This window comes from Leptonychotes weddellii, chromosome 16 (assembly GCF_054177405.1).
Source record: "Leptonychotes weddellii isolate Sample4059 chromosome 16, ASM5417740v2, whole genome shotgun sequence".
Taxonomy (NCBI): domain Eukaryota; kingdom Metazoa; phylum Chordata; class Mammalia; order Carnivora; family Phocidae; genus Leptonychotes; species Leptonychotes weddellii.
In genome coordinates this window covers 49736731-49751842 of record NC_138384.1, presented here as the reverse complement: position 1 = coordinate 49751842, position 15112 = coordinate 49736731, and the positions used below count along the sequence as shown (strand labels likewise).

At 45.5% G+C, this 15112-nt stretch overlaps 1 protein-coding gene across 4 annotated transcripts in view; it reads right to left on the bottom strand.

Moving 5' to 3' along the window:
- LOC102739079 (zinc finger protein 586-like) overlaps nucleotides 1-13125 on the bottom strand; it is a 37659-nt gene extending 24534 nt beyond the window's left edge. Inside the window, exons 1-3 of one of the 4 annotated variants that reach the window (XM_081807787.1) lie at nucleotides 12270-13125; nucleotides 9475-9601; nucleotides 7629-7696 (exon numbers count right to left, since the gene is read on the bottom strand). In XM_081807787.1, coding sequence (XP_081663913.1) covers nucleotides 7629-7696; nucleotides 9475-9601; nucleotides 12270-12302 — 228 coding nt within the window. In that variant the 5' untranslated portion in view covers nucleotides 12303-13125. Of the gene's footprint in view, nucleotides 1-5573; nucleotides 7697-9474; nucleotides 9602-12269 lie in introns of those variants that run through there. The other 3 variants (XM_081807785.1, XM_081807786.1, XM_081807784.1) reach the window with 3 other exon arrangements.
- Nucleotides 13126-15112: the final 1987 nt, after the last annotated feature.

Sequence of the window (15112 nt, the reverse complement as noted above, 5' to 3'; positions counted from 1 at the left end):
CCAACAACACTCAGTTTGTTTCCTGCGATTAAGAATTCCTCATATCAATGAGATCATATGATACATGTCTTTCTCTGTTTGACTTATTTCGCTCAGCATAACACCCTCCAGTTCCATCCACATTGTTGCAAATGGCAAGATCTCATTCCTTTTGATGGCTGCATAATATTCCATTGTATATATATACCACATCTTCTTTATCCATTCATCTGTCGATGGACATCTTGGCTCTTTCCACAGTTTGGCTATTGTGGACATTGCTGCTATAAACATCGGGGTCAACAGCCAGATTTTTAAAGTCAGCATCTTTTGGATTTTCTTGATCGTTTTCCTTACTATGCATAAATCCTAAACTATAGTTTGGCTCTGTAGATCATTGACATTTATATGAATGGAATCATATGCTATGTATTTGTTTGATCTTACTTCTTTTGCCCAGTGAATGTCAGTAAAATTCACCCATGCTATTCAATGTGTCTGTATCATCCATTTTCATTGTTGCTGAGGGCACCATTGCATAATCTGTCTCTATTCTACACTGATGGACCTTTGTGTTGCTTTCAGGTGTTGCGATAACAACAATGCAGCTGTAAAAGTGTTTGTTCATGTGTTCTGATGCACATCAGAACATACTTCTTTGGAGCAGCAGTTTCCTTCCACACTGGATGTGGATGTCCAGATGTATATGGATCTCCTTCTAAGCTCTACATGGTCTCCACTGATCTGTACGTGTAGCTCTGTGCAAATATCTAATACCAAATTGTCGTCATTTCTAGTTTTATAACAGGTCCTAGCTTCTGAAAGAACAATCCACCTTATCTTTTTTTCTCCTTATCTTCCAAATGTGCCTTATTTTTCTGTGAATTCTGAGTTTTAAAAACCCATTGTCGGGGTGCCTGGGTGGCTCAGTCGTTAAGCGTCTGCCTTCGGCTCAGGTCATGATCCTGGAGTCCTGGGATCGAGTCCCACATTGGGCTCCCAGCTCAGCAGGAGGCCTGCTTCTCCCTCTACCACTCCCGCTGCTTGTGTTCCTGCTCTCGCTATCTCTGTCTCTGTCAAATAAATAAATAAAATCTTAATAAATAAATAAATAAATAAATAAAAACCCACTGTCAAGTTCAACAACAGTAACAAAAATCAGAAAAATGAAAACTTAAAAGTATTTCAGCACTCAGAAGACTTTTTCTCTTAAAACTACCAACTATACCAGAATTTACTTTTAAACTGTGTTATGTGTACAAAATTATTTTTTCTTTTAGATAATAAAAAAACATTATCAAGATATGGATTATCCTTACATGCCAGCCCTATTTCACCACCCTGCTTGGTTTGTCTTGTCTGAATATTTGTTTTTAAGACAGTCATTGTGGTAAATTCCGTTTGGAAAAATAAATTCCAAGGTTTAATATGCCCACAAATATTTCTATTGCTTTTTCTTTCAAACGGCATATTGGCTGAGGATATATTTTTAAAAAATTTCTGCTTATTTACTACTTAGCCCATTCTATCCTTTTTAAATTAAAAAAATTTTCAATTAATTTATTTTAATTCCAGTATAATTAAGGTACAGTGTTATAATAGTTTCAGGTGTACAATATAGTGATTCAACAATTCTACACATTACTCAGTGCTCACAACTGTACTCTTAATCTCCATCACCTATTTCACCCATCCCTCACCCACCTCCCCTCTGGTAACCACCAGTCTGTTCTCTATACTTAAACGTCTGTCTTTTTTTGTTTGTTTCTTAAATTCCACGTGAGTGAAATCATATTTGTCTTTCTCTGACTTATTTCACCTAACATTATACCCTCTAGATACATCCATGCTGTTGCAAATGGGACGAATTCATTCTTTTTTATGGCTGAGTAATATTCCAGTATGTGTACATTTTCATACAAACACACACACATCTTTATCCATTCATCTAGACACTTGGGTTGTTTCCGTATCTTAGCTATTGTAAATAATGCTACAATAAACAGGGTGCATGTATCTTTTCAAATTACTGTTTTCGTATTCTTTGGGTAAATACTCAGTAGTGGAATTACTGGATCATATGGCAATTCTATTTTTAATTTTTTGAGGAATCTTCAAACTGTTTTCCACAATGGCTGAACCAGTTTGCATTCTCACCAACAGGGCATAACGGTTCCCTTTTCCTCCACATCCTTGCCAATACTTGTTTTCCGTGTTTTTTATTTTAACCATTATGACAGGTGTGAGGTGATACTCATTGTGGTTTTGATTCACATTTCTCTGATGATTAGTGATGTTGAGCATCTTTTCATGTGTCTGTTGGCTGGCTGAGGATATTCTTGGTATACGTAATTTTTACTTCAATACTTTTTTTTAAAAGATTTTATTTATTTGAGAGAGAGAGAATGAGAGAGAGCACATGAGAGGGGGGAGGGCCAGAGGGAGAAGCAGACTCCCTGCCGAGCCCGATGCAGAACTCGATCCCAGGACTCCAGGATCATGACCTGAGCCGAAGGCAGTCGCTTAACCAACTGAGCCACCCAGGTGCCCTTACTTCAATACTTTAAAAGCTTTTGTTTCAGTGCTCGCTTCGGCAGCACATATACAAATAAAAGCTTTTATTTCATGGTACACTTGCACTCACGAATTGTGAAAAGGAATGGGCTCAAGCTGACCTTGGTTCCTCTCTCTCACTGTACATGTGTATAACTTTCTCCTGTCCTTGATTTTCCTTATTACAATGGGTCTAGGCAGCATGTGTTTCCCTGTTCTAAACATGCCCCCTCTGTAATTTTTCCTTCTTTGCATTGTATTATCTAGATATATGTCTGCTTCTTCTTCAATGTTTTAGATTTTTAGCTTTCCTTTAAAATTTCCATTGGCTTTACCCCTTTCTGACTGCTTTAAGATTTTCTCCATCTGAGAGAAATCTTTTTTTTTTTTTTTTTAAGTAAGCTCTATACCCAACATGGGGCTTGAACTCACGACCCAGAGATCAAGAGCTGCATGCTCTACTGACAACCAGCCAGGAGCCCCTGATATTTTTAATTTTAGTTGTATAGAAATTTATTTCTCCTTATTGTGTATTTATGAAACCACTGTATTCAATGTCCAATATTTCCACATTATCACAACTTTTATATTGTACTATATTACTAATGTCCTCACTTTGAAAATAACTATTACACTTTATTTAATAGATATATTAGTTTGTTACAAAAGATGTTTCTCCAGTGTTATACATAGCCCCTTTTACTATGGTTTTGCTTACAGGTAACTTTGAAAGAGAAAGCCAAAAGGTGACTTCTTTACTAGATATGAAGAAACCAGAAAGTCATGGTAATGAAAGGTGTGGTGTCAAGCAGCCAAGCAAACTTTATGCAGCAGCAGCTGCTAGGTTTTGCTTGCCAATCTGCCATAGGTATGGCTGGTAAGGAAACCACAAGCCCAAATGGACTGAGAAAAGATTATTCCTTACACAGATAGCACAAGAAAGTCAGCAAACATTCTGTCACCTCCTGCTATGCCTGTCACATAGGACACCACCAAACCAAAGGGACCAGATTACAGGCAACATGTGCAGTGGGACTCAGTTGCTGAAGAGCTATTCAAGCCTGGCTGTGAGTGGTTTTATATCCTTGCAGATGGACCCTATGGAGGGAGGAGTTAAGTGGAAATTCCAATGTCTCACAGGAACCAGGAAGGTAGTGAAACTCTCATATACCACTGGTAGGAAATATAAAAAATAACCATTTCAGATCAGTTTGGTAATTTCTTAAAAAGTTAAACATTCACCTACCCTATGATTCAAGCATTGCACTCAGACGTATTAACACAAGAAAAATGAAACATGTATCCGTATAAAGATTTATATGTGAATCTTCACAGAAGTTTTATTTGTAATCGTCAAAACCTGCAAACCCAGATGCCAAGGAACAGATATATGGAAAAACAAATAGTGGTATATCCATATAACAGAATACGACTCAGCAATGAAAGGAATGAACTTTTTAAAATCTCAAGGTAGGGGCGCCTGCGTGGCTCAGTCGTTAAGCGTCTGCCTTCGGCTCAGGTCATGATCCCAGGGTCCTGGGATCGAGTCCCACATCGGGCTCCCTGCTCCGTGGGAAGCCTGCTTCTCCCTCTCCCACTCCCCCTGCTTGTGTTCCCTCTCTCGCTGTCTCTCTCTGTCAAATAAATAAGTGGAATCTTTGGGGGGAAAAATTCTAAGATAGGGGCACCTGGGTGGCTCAGTCATTAAGCGTCTGCCTTCGGCTCAGGTCATGGTCCCAGGGTCCTGGGATCGAGCCCCGCATCGGGCTCCCCGCTCTGCGGGAAGCCTGCTTCTCCCTCTCCCACTCCCCCTGCTTGTGTTCCCTCTCTCACTGTGTCTCTCTCTGTCAAATAAATAAATAAAATCTTTAAAAAAAATAAAAAATAAAAAAAAATAAAATCTCAAGGTAATTACGCAGTATATATGAAACCAGAAAAAAATAAATACTTTATGATTCCAATCATATAAAATTCTAGAAAATGTAGTCTACTGTAAAGGAAAGTAAATCCAAGTTTGTCCAGACAGCCAGAGAGGGCAGGGAGAGAGATTAATAAAAATTACGAGGTAAATATGTGTGGGACTTATATGCTCATTATCACAATTATGACGATTTTGTGGATTATACTGTCAAATCTTATCAAACTATACACTTTAAATATGTGCAGTTTACTGTACGTCATTATAACTTAAAGCTTTAAGCAATGGTTCAAAATAAAAAAATCTCTCCCACTCCTTATAAAAAAAAAAATCAAATCTGGCAACCCTCTATTATATCACCTCTCTCCTAATGTTTTGGGAGGGATGCCTTACCTCAGTGATAGCAAATATTGGTGAACAATGGAGGATGTTTCCACCTTAGTCACAAAGGCCATACCGCTGGACTAAGAGATCTCCCTTCTCTCTATCCTTGTTTTCCTGCATGTGCAGTCTCAAGGTCAACAGCCCAGAAAGCAACAGGAATCCACAAAACCTTAATTTCTCTCTGCCAATGACCTCAGCTATTCAAGATACACAGGCCAGGAGGTACATACTCACTCAACACAGCCAGAGACACTGGAATAGCTGTGGGTGCACTTTCAGAAGAGGGATGTTCCATCTACTTTACTGCAGGCTCCAGCATTCCCTATCAACCCAATGTTTCTCACCAATTATGATTTCCCCCCCCGGGAATTATGATTCCCACCAACTATGAGTCCTTTAGTGTTAAAACCAGTGACACTACCCTACCAAATTCTGGGCATCAGGGCACGTGACTCTTCTGAAGGACCTGGGGAAGAAAGTCCCCTTAGCTGTGTGGTCATTACATGATACGCACTATAAACAAAGGAACCAATCCCAGAAACACTGGGGATGGTCACAAGTGCCCGCTCCTCAATGTGACCTTTGGGCCCACAAAAAAAATCTTGGCTTCCAGGCTGCATATTAGTTGTACAAAGCCTGTTGCCCTTGGAGGCACACCAAAGTTGGAAACTGTCACACAAGCCATTTACCCCTTCATGATGTTTTCAAAGCAACCAGTTAGTGAATACAACCCCCAAGATTAAAGGTGGCTTAAACAATAAGGCCTTTATTATTGCACAAGTCATAGCAAGGTCAGGCAGGCAGTTTATGGGTTGGTGACATGGAGACTGGAAAAATCCATCACAAGTGTCATATGAAAACAGTGTCCCTGAAGACAAACCTTCTCTGCAAGCCACCAGTAGAACCCAGATAAGGTCTTTTGGGAGAAAACTGGGTCAGGTATACACATTAATCAGAGAAAAGGGAATGATGTTACTCTAAAGGCTCAGGTTGCTCATTCTTTTCTCCAGACAGAACACAGAGATCTACTTCCCTAAACAGTGGGATAACTGATGCATACCATGGGGGCCTTTCTAGGCAGTAGCGCTGACTTATACTACGAAAACTGGCAGTCACACAATTTCAGCAAGGACCCCAAGCCGGTTAGGAAGCGCAATATGGTTCCTAGAAGCTTCCCACGTACCTGGAACTTACAGGGAATCTTCCCTGTCGTGTATATTCAGATGTATGAGTTCAACTTCAGGAAGACGTCTCCCTCACAAAGGCTCTCCTCCAATGTCATTGTATCAAACATGTAGAAAGCCTGCTCCTTGCATGGCTATGGCTTTGCTGTGTGAACTTTCTGGTGCCCAATGAGGTGAGACTGCCGGCTGAAGGCTTTCCCACATTCACTGCACTCATGAGGTCTCTCTCCAGTGTGGACTTTTTTGTGTCGGATGAGGTTACACCTTCGGCTAAAGGCTTTCCCACATTCACTGCACTCATAAAGCCGATCTGCGTTGTGAACTTTCTGGTGCTGAATCACAGCAGACCACTGACTGAAGGCTTTCCCACATTTGCTGCACATATATGGCCTTTCTGTGTGGTGGTAAACTTTCTGGTGTCTAATGAGGTTAGACCTTCGGCTGAAAGCTTTTGCACATTTGTTGCACTCATGAGACCTTTTTCTGATGTGAATTTTTTGGTGTTGAGCAAACTGGGTGTCACTGAAGAATTCTCCACATTCCCTGCACTCATGAGGCCTCTCTCCAGTGTGAACCCTTTTGTGTTGAATGAGGTCAGAGTTGCGGGTAAAGCATTTCCCACATATCTTACACTCATAAGGTCTTTCTCCACTATGAACTCTCTGGTGTTGAATGAGGCCAGAACTTTGGCTAAAAAATTTCCCACATTCCCTGCACTCATAAGGTTTCTCTCCAGTGTGAACTCTACGGTGTTTAATGAGGCTGGAGGTGTCACCAAAACATTTCCCACATTCACTGCACTCGTAAGGCCTCACTCCAGTGTGAACTCTCTGATGTTTAATGAGACTGGAACTTTGGCTAAAGGATTTCCCACATTCACTGCACTCATAAGGCTTTTCTCCAGTGTGAACTCTCTTGTGTACAATAAGGCTGGAGCTCTGGCCAAAGAATTTCCCACATCTGCTGCATTTATAAGGCTTTGCCCCAGTGTGAATTCTCTGGTGTTGAATGAAACTGGAGATGTGGGTGAAGAATTTCCCACATCCATTGCAATTATAGGGCCTTTCTCCGGTGTGGACTTTCTGATGCTGAAAGAGGTTAAACCTTCGGGTGAAGGATTTCCCACATTCACTGCACTCATAAGGCCTTTCTCCAGTGCGGACACTCAGGTGTTGAGCAAGAGTGTATTTGTGGCTAAAGGTTTTCCTGCATTCACACCAACTGCAACGGCTCTTCCCACTGGGAACAGCTTCCCCACACACGGTGCAACCGTGTGGTTTCTGCCCATTATGAGTGGCCTGGTGCTGGTGCCGGCCTGAAGTAGTGAGGAAATCCTTATCAACCTCCCCATTGGTAAAGGACTTCCCTGACACATGGGACCTGCAGCTCTTCACAAATGAAGCCCATTTCAACAGTTTCTCTCCACTGTGCTGCTTCCCATGCTGGCGAAGGTTTGCAGTGAAACAGACTTGTTTCCTACATGTGTAAGATCTCAACTGGGGACGTGTTCTCTGATGCAGAGCCACACCCAAAATGTCTTTTAAGACCAGACAACATATCCCACAGAGGGGTGCCTTCTGGGGATATGGGCCTGCATGGTGAGTCCTGACCTGTGACACTCCTATAGAAGCAGCCTGCTCTGAAGGTGCCTTCCCATCCTCTGCTCCATGCCAGCAACCTGAAAGCAGAGAAATTCTAGTGAAGTAGATATAGGCAGTAGTGGGAAGAGGCAACACCATCACAAATGTGTGTCCAACACACCAAGGAATGTGCTGATGGCACTGTTTCCAGGATGAAGGAGCTGGGGTCAGGGTAAAGAAGCTGCTGCTGTGGGGCACCTGGATGGTTCAGTCAGGCTTCCCACTCAGCGGGGAGTCTGCTTCTCCTTCTGCCTCTCCCCCGCACTTGTGCACTTGCTCTCTCTCTCAAATAAATAAAATCTTAAAAAAAAAAAAAAAGAAGCTGCTGCTGTTTAGTACTGGGCCTCTACAGGTCAGACAGTGAGGGTGGCCTCTCCAGGTGAAGAACACAAGGATGGGATGTGGCACAGAGAGGGGCAGCAGGCTCCAGCAAATCCTTGCTGACAACTGCAGAAAGGTGTATCTAAGCTCAGGAAAATCCAAGTGTAAGAGAGCTGGTGTTTAAGAACTATGTGAGTAGGGGCGCCTGGGTGGCTGAGTCGGTTAAGCATCTGTCTTCAGCTCAGGTCATGATCACAGGATCCTGCGATGGAGTCCCGCACAGGGCTCCCTGCTCAGCGGGGAGTCTGCTTCTCCCTCTTCCTCTGCCCCTCTGCCCCTCTCCCCGCTCGTGCACTAATAAATAAATAAAATCTTAAAAAAAAAAAAGAACTATGTGAGGATATGTACACACTTCATGATACAAAATGTGTAGGGCGATGTGAGAAAGCACTACAGAGGAAGCAATAAGAGGAACTGGTGACATGTGGAGTCCAGAGAGGTGGGAATTAACCAAATTCAGAGCAGAAATGACAAGTTAGCAAGTGTCAAGAATGGGGAAGTAAAAGTAGAAATGAGGTGGCCGGGGCGCCTAGGTGGCTCAGTCGTTAAGTGTCTGCCTGCAGCTCAGGTCATGATCCCAGGCTCCTGGGATCGAGCCCCGCATCGGGCTCTCTGCTCCGCAGGAAGCCTGCTTCTCCCTCTCCCACTCCCCCTGCTTGTGTTCCCTCTCTCGCTGTGTCTCTCTCTGTCAAATAAATAAATAAAATCTTTAAAAAAAAAAAAGAAAAGAAACGAGGTGGCCAATGGCCACCGGTGGAATAGGACAGGTTTCTGGTATCATCTGAACACAGAGTTCTCTCCTACTTAACACTTCTCAGGGCCAGGGCTCCTCTGAGCCCACCTTGCTGTGGCTGGAGTCACGTTCATCCTGGGAAGCACCCAGGACTCTCCTCCATATCCCCTGGTTCGGGAGCTAAATGGGACATGCATGATGCAAGTTCTAAGGGAAAGGTGGGACAGATGAGTGACCAGCAGTGGCCCAGAGCAACTTAACACATAACAGACCAGAGGAAAGAAAACTAGTATTACAAAAAAATCCTCAGAGGAGGATCCTGTAAGAACTGCCTGTAGTCCACATAAGTACTGACCATGTCAGTGACTACAATTCCTGGAGCAGGCAGGGACAGGAAATGTCATCACCTATAGGAAGGGGGCAAAACCTGGGGCAGAGAGGTGCAGTGGACTTGGACAGAGTCAGCCAGACAGCTGAAGGGCAAGCAAGGTGGAAGCCATTAGCATAACTGCAAGACTTCTGACCCCGAATACCTTCCCAGTGAGGCTTTGGTGCAGTGCACTCAACTAGCCCTAAGGACTACAACTAACCAGGGAACTGGGGAAGGAAGCAATGCCCATGCTTGTGATGGGAGAAATAGGGAGCTATCCCTGGGATAAAAGCAGAAAGCCCAGGTCCCTGGGGAGGGAATGAGGGCCTTACCCAGGGCGGTCACAAGTGCCAAGTTCTCCAGCATCACATTCAGGTACAGGCGTCTCTGAGCCTCATCAAGGAGCCCCCATTCCTCCCAGGAGAAGGACACGGCCACATCTTCAAATGTCACACTGTCCTGTCAGGACAGAGACAGATGATATCCCAAAGAGCCCCTGTCCTAAGGACCTATAATCCCTTCGCCCACAAAAATCACCCCATTGGCACCACTGCTGGTCTCTCCTCATGGTCCCATTATTCACTGTGTACAACCCTCAGCAACAACGGCACGTCATCAGATAAATGCCACCTAAACTCTGGGCCTGGCACATAGGGCCCCAACGCTCCTGCTAAGCAATACCCTTGCAGTCCTCCAGACTAAGTGTCCCAGACTCAACCAAATTTGGGCTCTCCCTTCAACCTTAAGTCCCCAACACCAGGACCCTGGGGCCGTTAGCTCACAGTCCCTCTCCACATGCACATCACTGCACTTGTGATGTACAGACTGTACCTTTTACATCTCTGGAGCCCACAGAGGCGCTCTCTCCACCACCACCACGACCCCCTAGCCCCACACACAGGCATCTCCCTAGACTGACAGTGCTTGCTTGGCAAACTCAAATGGAATCCAGTATTATCCAGACCTCCAATGCCTTCCACTCCAAGGGCACTCCAGAATCCTGCTAGGAAAGCCTCCCCTTCCTAGAGAGAAAGCTGGCTCTGTTCTTCGCTTCAGCCTCACCGACAAGAACCACATGCACATCTCAGATATCTCTGGCCCTCTTCAACTTCTGTGCTGCCCTTCCTGTCCTCTCCAGTCACAGCTAAACCTCATTCAGAACTCAGCCCCACTGGTTCCCTATCCCAGGCCTAATAACCCACAGATGACCACAGTGGACTCTGAAATAACCTACCATCCTGACTGAAACATCTCCAGTCACACCTAAACCTCATTCAAAACTCAGCCCCACTGGTTCCCTATCCCAGGCCTAATAACCCACAGATGACCACAGTGGACTCTGAAATAACCTACCATCCTGACCGAAACATCTCATGCTCTACCCAAGGGTCACCACAAAGTCCTGGGGAACATCATCCTGCCTCAATTACTCCTGTGCCTCCACATTCCTCTCACGTCCACTTTTCCCTTGGAAACCTTGGTTACCTGCCAGATCATCCTCCTACCCACACTTCCCTGCCAGCCACTTTTCTCCTTCACCTGTGTACCCAATACCCTCCACCCTCAACCAGGTGTCCAAGCCAGAGGCCCCATTCTTGGGCCACACCATCTTCTTCTTGGACTGCTAACAGTATTACCACCAGGACCTGAAGATTCCCTTTCCTCAACGCAACCCACAGCTCCACCCTGGTTGACACTGCGGCAATCACCTTTGGGATGGCTCCATCCTGAAACCCCCTCCCTACCAGACTGTGTGTGCAACTGCCCACTTAATGCCTCCACTCAATAGTCTCTGAAACATCTCAGGCTTAACACGGCTGAAACAAACCTCCTGATACCCCACTGAAAACTGTACCCATTACTGACTATCCCATCTCAGTTGATGGAACTTCCGTCCTTCCAGCTGTTAAGACCACAACCTTTGGGGTTATCCCCAACTCCTTCCTTTCTGTCCTTCACCTTCCACATCAAAAAGTCTGGTTGGCCCTACTTTAAAAAAAAAAAAAAAAAAAAGAGTCCAGGATCCAACCACTTCTCCCACCTCGATGGCCACCATTTACATCCAACAACACTCACCTGGCCTATTACAGCAGCCTCCTTCCTGGTCATCCTTCTCCCTCCCTTATCCCAGAGTCCATTCTCCACTGTGCAGCCATACGAGGCCTGTTAAAACCTCGGTAAGATCACTTTGCTCTTAATCAAACCTCCTAGTACCTCCAGAATTGACAACCGACCCCAAGGGCAGCCATTCCAGCCCTGCTCCTGTCCCTTTGTTTCCATGAGGAAAAAAAGGGAAATCTTCAGCTCCCTTGACACTCCCAGCTGCCTCCAAGCATTTGCACACACGGGTACCTGTTCCTGGGATAACCTTCCGCACCTCTTTCAGCTGGTTGCCAGAAACAAGAACCCCTCCATATAACCCTCAGCCTAGACTCAGGACTCTGTGCCTGGACTTTCTCCAAGGTCTCCCAGACACTAGGACTGGGAGAGTGGCAGACAGAGCCCCAAGACACCTTAATCCCAGAAACCACTTGGGAGGAGTCAGGACCAGTAAGGGACTGAGACCCTCCCCTGACCCGGGCTGGCCTCGTGAAACCTGTGAAAAGAGGCAGGCCCCAGAGGAAGGCAAGCATGGCCAGGCTCCATGGGCTCCGATCTCCCTATATTCCCGCCCGGCCCTGGAGCCAGGTGACCTCCGCTGACTGTCCAACCTTTGTGCCTCAGAGAGGACTCTGACCCGGGTGTGACCTTGCACAGGAACGTCACCTGCCGGCACCTCACTGTCCTCATCAACCCCCTCCAGTCTATTCTCCTTCCCAGCAACCTTTGGGAAACTTAAAACCCTCAAGGAGATCGTGTCTCTCCTTCGGCCAAAGTCCCCTTGGCGCCTAGAGTCCTCACCTGAAGGTACGGCACCTCGGCCCGCAGTCCGGGCGTGACTCCGCCTCACGCTCCTCTCTGTCCCCCGAGGGCAGAATCCTCCCGCCTCAGCCCCCCTCCAGCCTCGGCCCCGGCCGCCCTCGGCCCGGAGCCCGCTCCCGCACGGGGCCCCCGCCCGCCGCCGCCTCCCTGTCCCGGACGCCGGGGCCTGGGCCTTCGGGGTCTGGCTGGGGGGACGAGCGCTTACCTGAGCCGGGTCCCTGCGCGCGGCCGCCGCCATCGGACTCTGTGGCGGAGCGGACACCCGAGCCGGCGGTCCCCGTCCCGGCCCCGGCGCGGGCAGTCTGGGCGGCGTCACCGAGCCGTGGACCCAAATCTGCGCGGTGGGGACAGCGCCTCCTCCCGACCCTTCTCTGACCCCGTCAGCTCACTCCCAAACCAGTACTACAGCAGCATCCCTAAACCACGGTAAGCCCTGAAAAGCCAAAACGACCGCCAACAAGAGGACGCCGGAAGTCCCGCCCCAATATGACGGGCTAGCACAGAAGGGCCCTCCCCTGAGCCTTCATTGGCTCAGCGCCGCCAGGCGCTCGGACAGAGCATTCTGGGTAATGTAGTTCCCACAGCTCTGCAGACTCTGCGAACGATGTACCCACACCTACCTCCCAGGTAAGTCAGGCAGCACCGCGAGGATGGCCAGGAAATGGCCTCGCCAAAGAGAGACTGGAGCTTGCCTCCTTAGGGAAGATCAGCACCCACACTTCTGGGGACGTTGTTGCAACAGATCGCCAAAGTGTTTAGAAACATGTTATTTCAGACTCCACGAAGCCGAGCTTGCTTCAGAGGCCAAAAATATTATTTCAGATGCCCTCAAAAGGACACAGATCCAAACCGACATATCATTCCATCGTTACTCGTAACAACACGCGTTCGCTCCGTAGCTGGAAGCTAATAAACATCATGCTATTGCTTTTCAAATGCAGGTACCCCGAAACTTTGGAGTCAGTTTTGTTAGTTTCAGAATTTTAGGTCAGGGGCAGTAGAGAAGCCTCCGGATAGGGTCATGGCAATGAAAATAGAGGAGGAATGGATGTTGGACACTCTAAAGCAAGTGGACAAGGGTAAACCAGGCTCCGGTTCCCTCAGGAAATATCTTTCCTGCCTAAATTATTAGTGATTGTATCCAACCCAGTGAGCAGTACTGTTTTATCCATAGCCTATTTCTTACTCCATATCCTGAAATATATTCAGTTCTTTTTACAAAATGATAATGGCACAACTCACTACTATGGCCAATGACCTAATAAAATGTATGCTTCTTGTTCTCTTGTTGCTCTAGATGTATCAATAAAACTAATGAGGGAGAGGAAAGGGAGGATTAGAAGGGAATAAAAATTAAATTGAGGAAGGAGTTGAGTAACTGTTTAAACTGAAAGGAGGGGAAAAAGAGCTCCTTTCTGTATTCTAGGTGTGGGCAGCCACTTTGTGCAGGTGATAACCAAGTTGACACTAAGGACTAGTCACTCACGGGGAGAGCCAGGTTAAAACAATCCAACACAAAGGTAGATAAAGTGCCAAAAAGAGATGAGAAAAAGCTTGGTGAGGTGGAAGGAGATCAAGTAGCCAGAAAAGGGCAAGGGGGACAGGATAGGAGGAATAGGAGGAGCACAAATGAGAGCACCACATGAGGCTCAGGTGTCTGATCTCACTTCTTTTCTATGTACACTCACTACAGTGGGGGAACCTCAACCAGGCTCGTGTCTGATGACATTCTCTCTGTACTTAGGACTCCAAAATTTACGTCTATATATCACACTTCCTCCAGGAACTAAACCATACCTCTATTCACCTACTCAGCATGTCCAGATGGGCTTGAATCTGCTGTCTCCAGTAGTCACCATCTTGGTTCATAACAGCTCCATTATCCTAGGTCCTCAGAACACCAACCTGGACGCCACCCTTAACCATGTTCTCCCTTGTCCCTCATAGCATTCATGAGCAAATCATGTGCTACTTACTTTCAAAGGACAAAAAAATCTGTATCTCCCTACTAAATATGTTAATAGCTGATCCAGCTACCATTTTCTCACCCCTGATTTATTATAGTTGTCTCTCAATGATCTCCCTACTTTACTTGTTAATTTATGGTCTAATCTTTAAATAGTAGCCAGAATGACTAATCTTTCCCAAGTAAAATCATGTCACTTCCCTTTCCAAACCTTTCAATACATGCTTCTTTACAAATTAAAATCTCGATTCTTGCAATAGGTTTAAAGGACAAACATGACCATGTCTTGGCCCAACCCTATGAACTTTCCTCCTACAGGGACGGCTTGCTGCTTATTCCCTTCAAGCCACCGGCCACACATAAGGACAGAAGTCAAACATCTACTGGCTATGCCAATTCACCATGTATTATGAGCCAAACCCATTCACTTCTGGTGGGTGAATTTTAGGCAACTGATTTTAAGTAACCTTCCTTCATAAAATAACTCACCACTGCAACCCTCTGACACCCACTTCCACAAACAAATTTCAGGCTTTTAAGGTTAAATGCTGTACTTATTACATTGTGTTTCTCAAACTTTTAACAGGTGTAAAATTGTGCTACGGCATTTATTGGGATTCTATCTTCTTTTTTTTATGTTTTACTGATTACATTTTGAGGATCTCAATAAGCCCTGTGATTTTTTATTTGGGATTTTGCATAGCTTGGTGGTTTTCAGGAACACATACATTCCATGACAGCACAACTGACTCTCTGGACTCTCCTCCAGAATATATTCTTAAGTAAAAATCTATGCTCCAGAATGAACACGAACACACACACACACACTGTGTACAACTAGAGGAATCTGTATGAGATCAGTAGATATATCAATGACAATTTCATTGTTGTGATATTATAATATGGTCTTGGAAAATGTTACCACTGGAGAAACTGGGTAAAGCATACACAGATCTCTCTGTAACAATTCTTACAACTGCATGTAACTTGCCAATTTTCACATTAAATATTTCAATTAAAGAATCCAAGAGCTATACACAACACAAAAATTCCTGCAAAGTATCTTAAAGTCCTTTACTTAC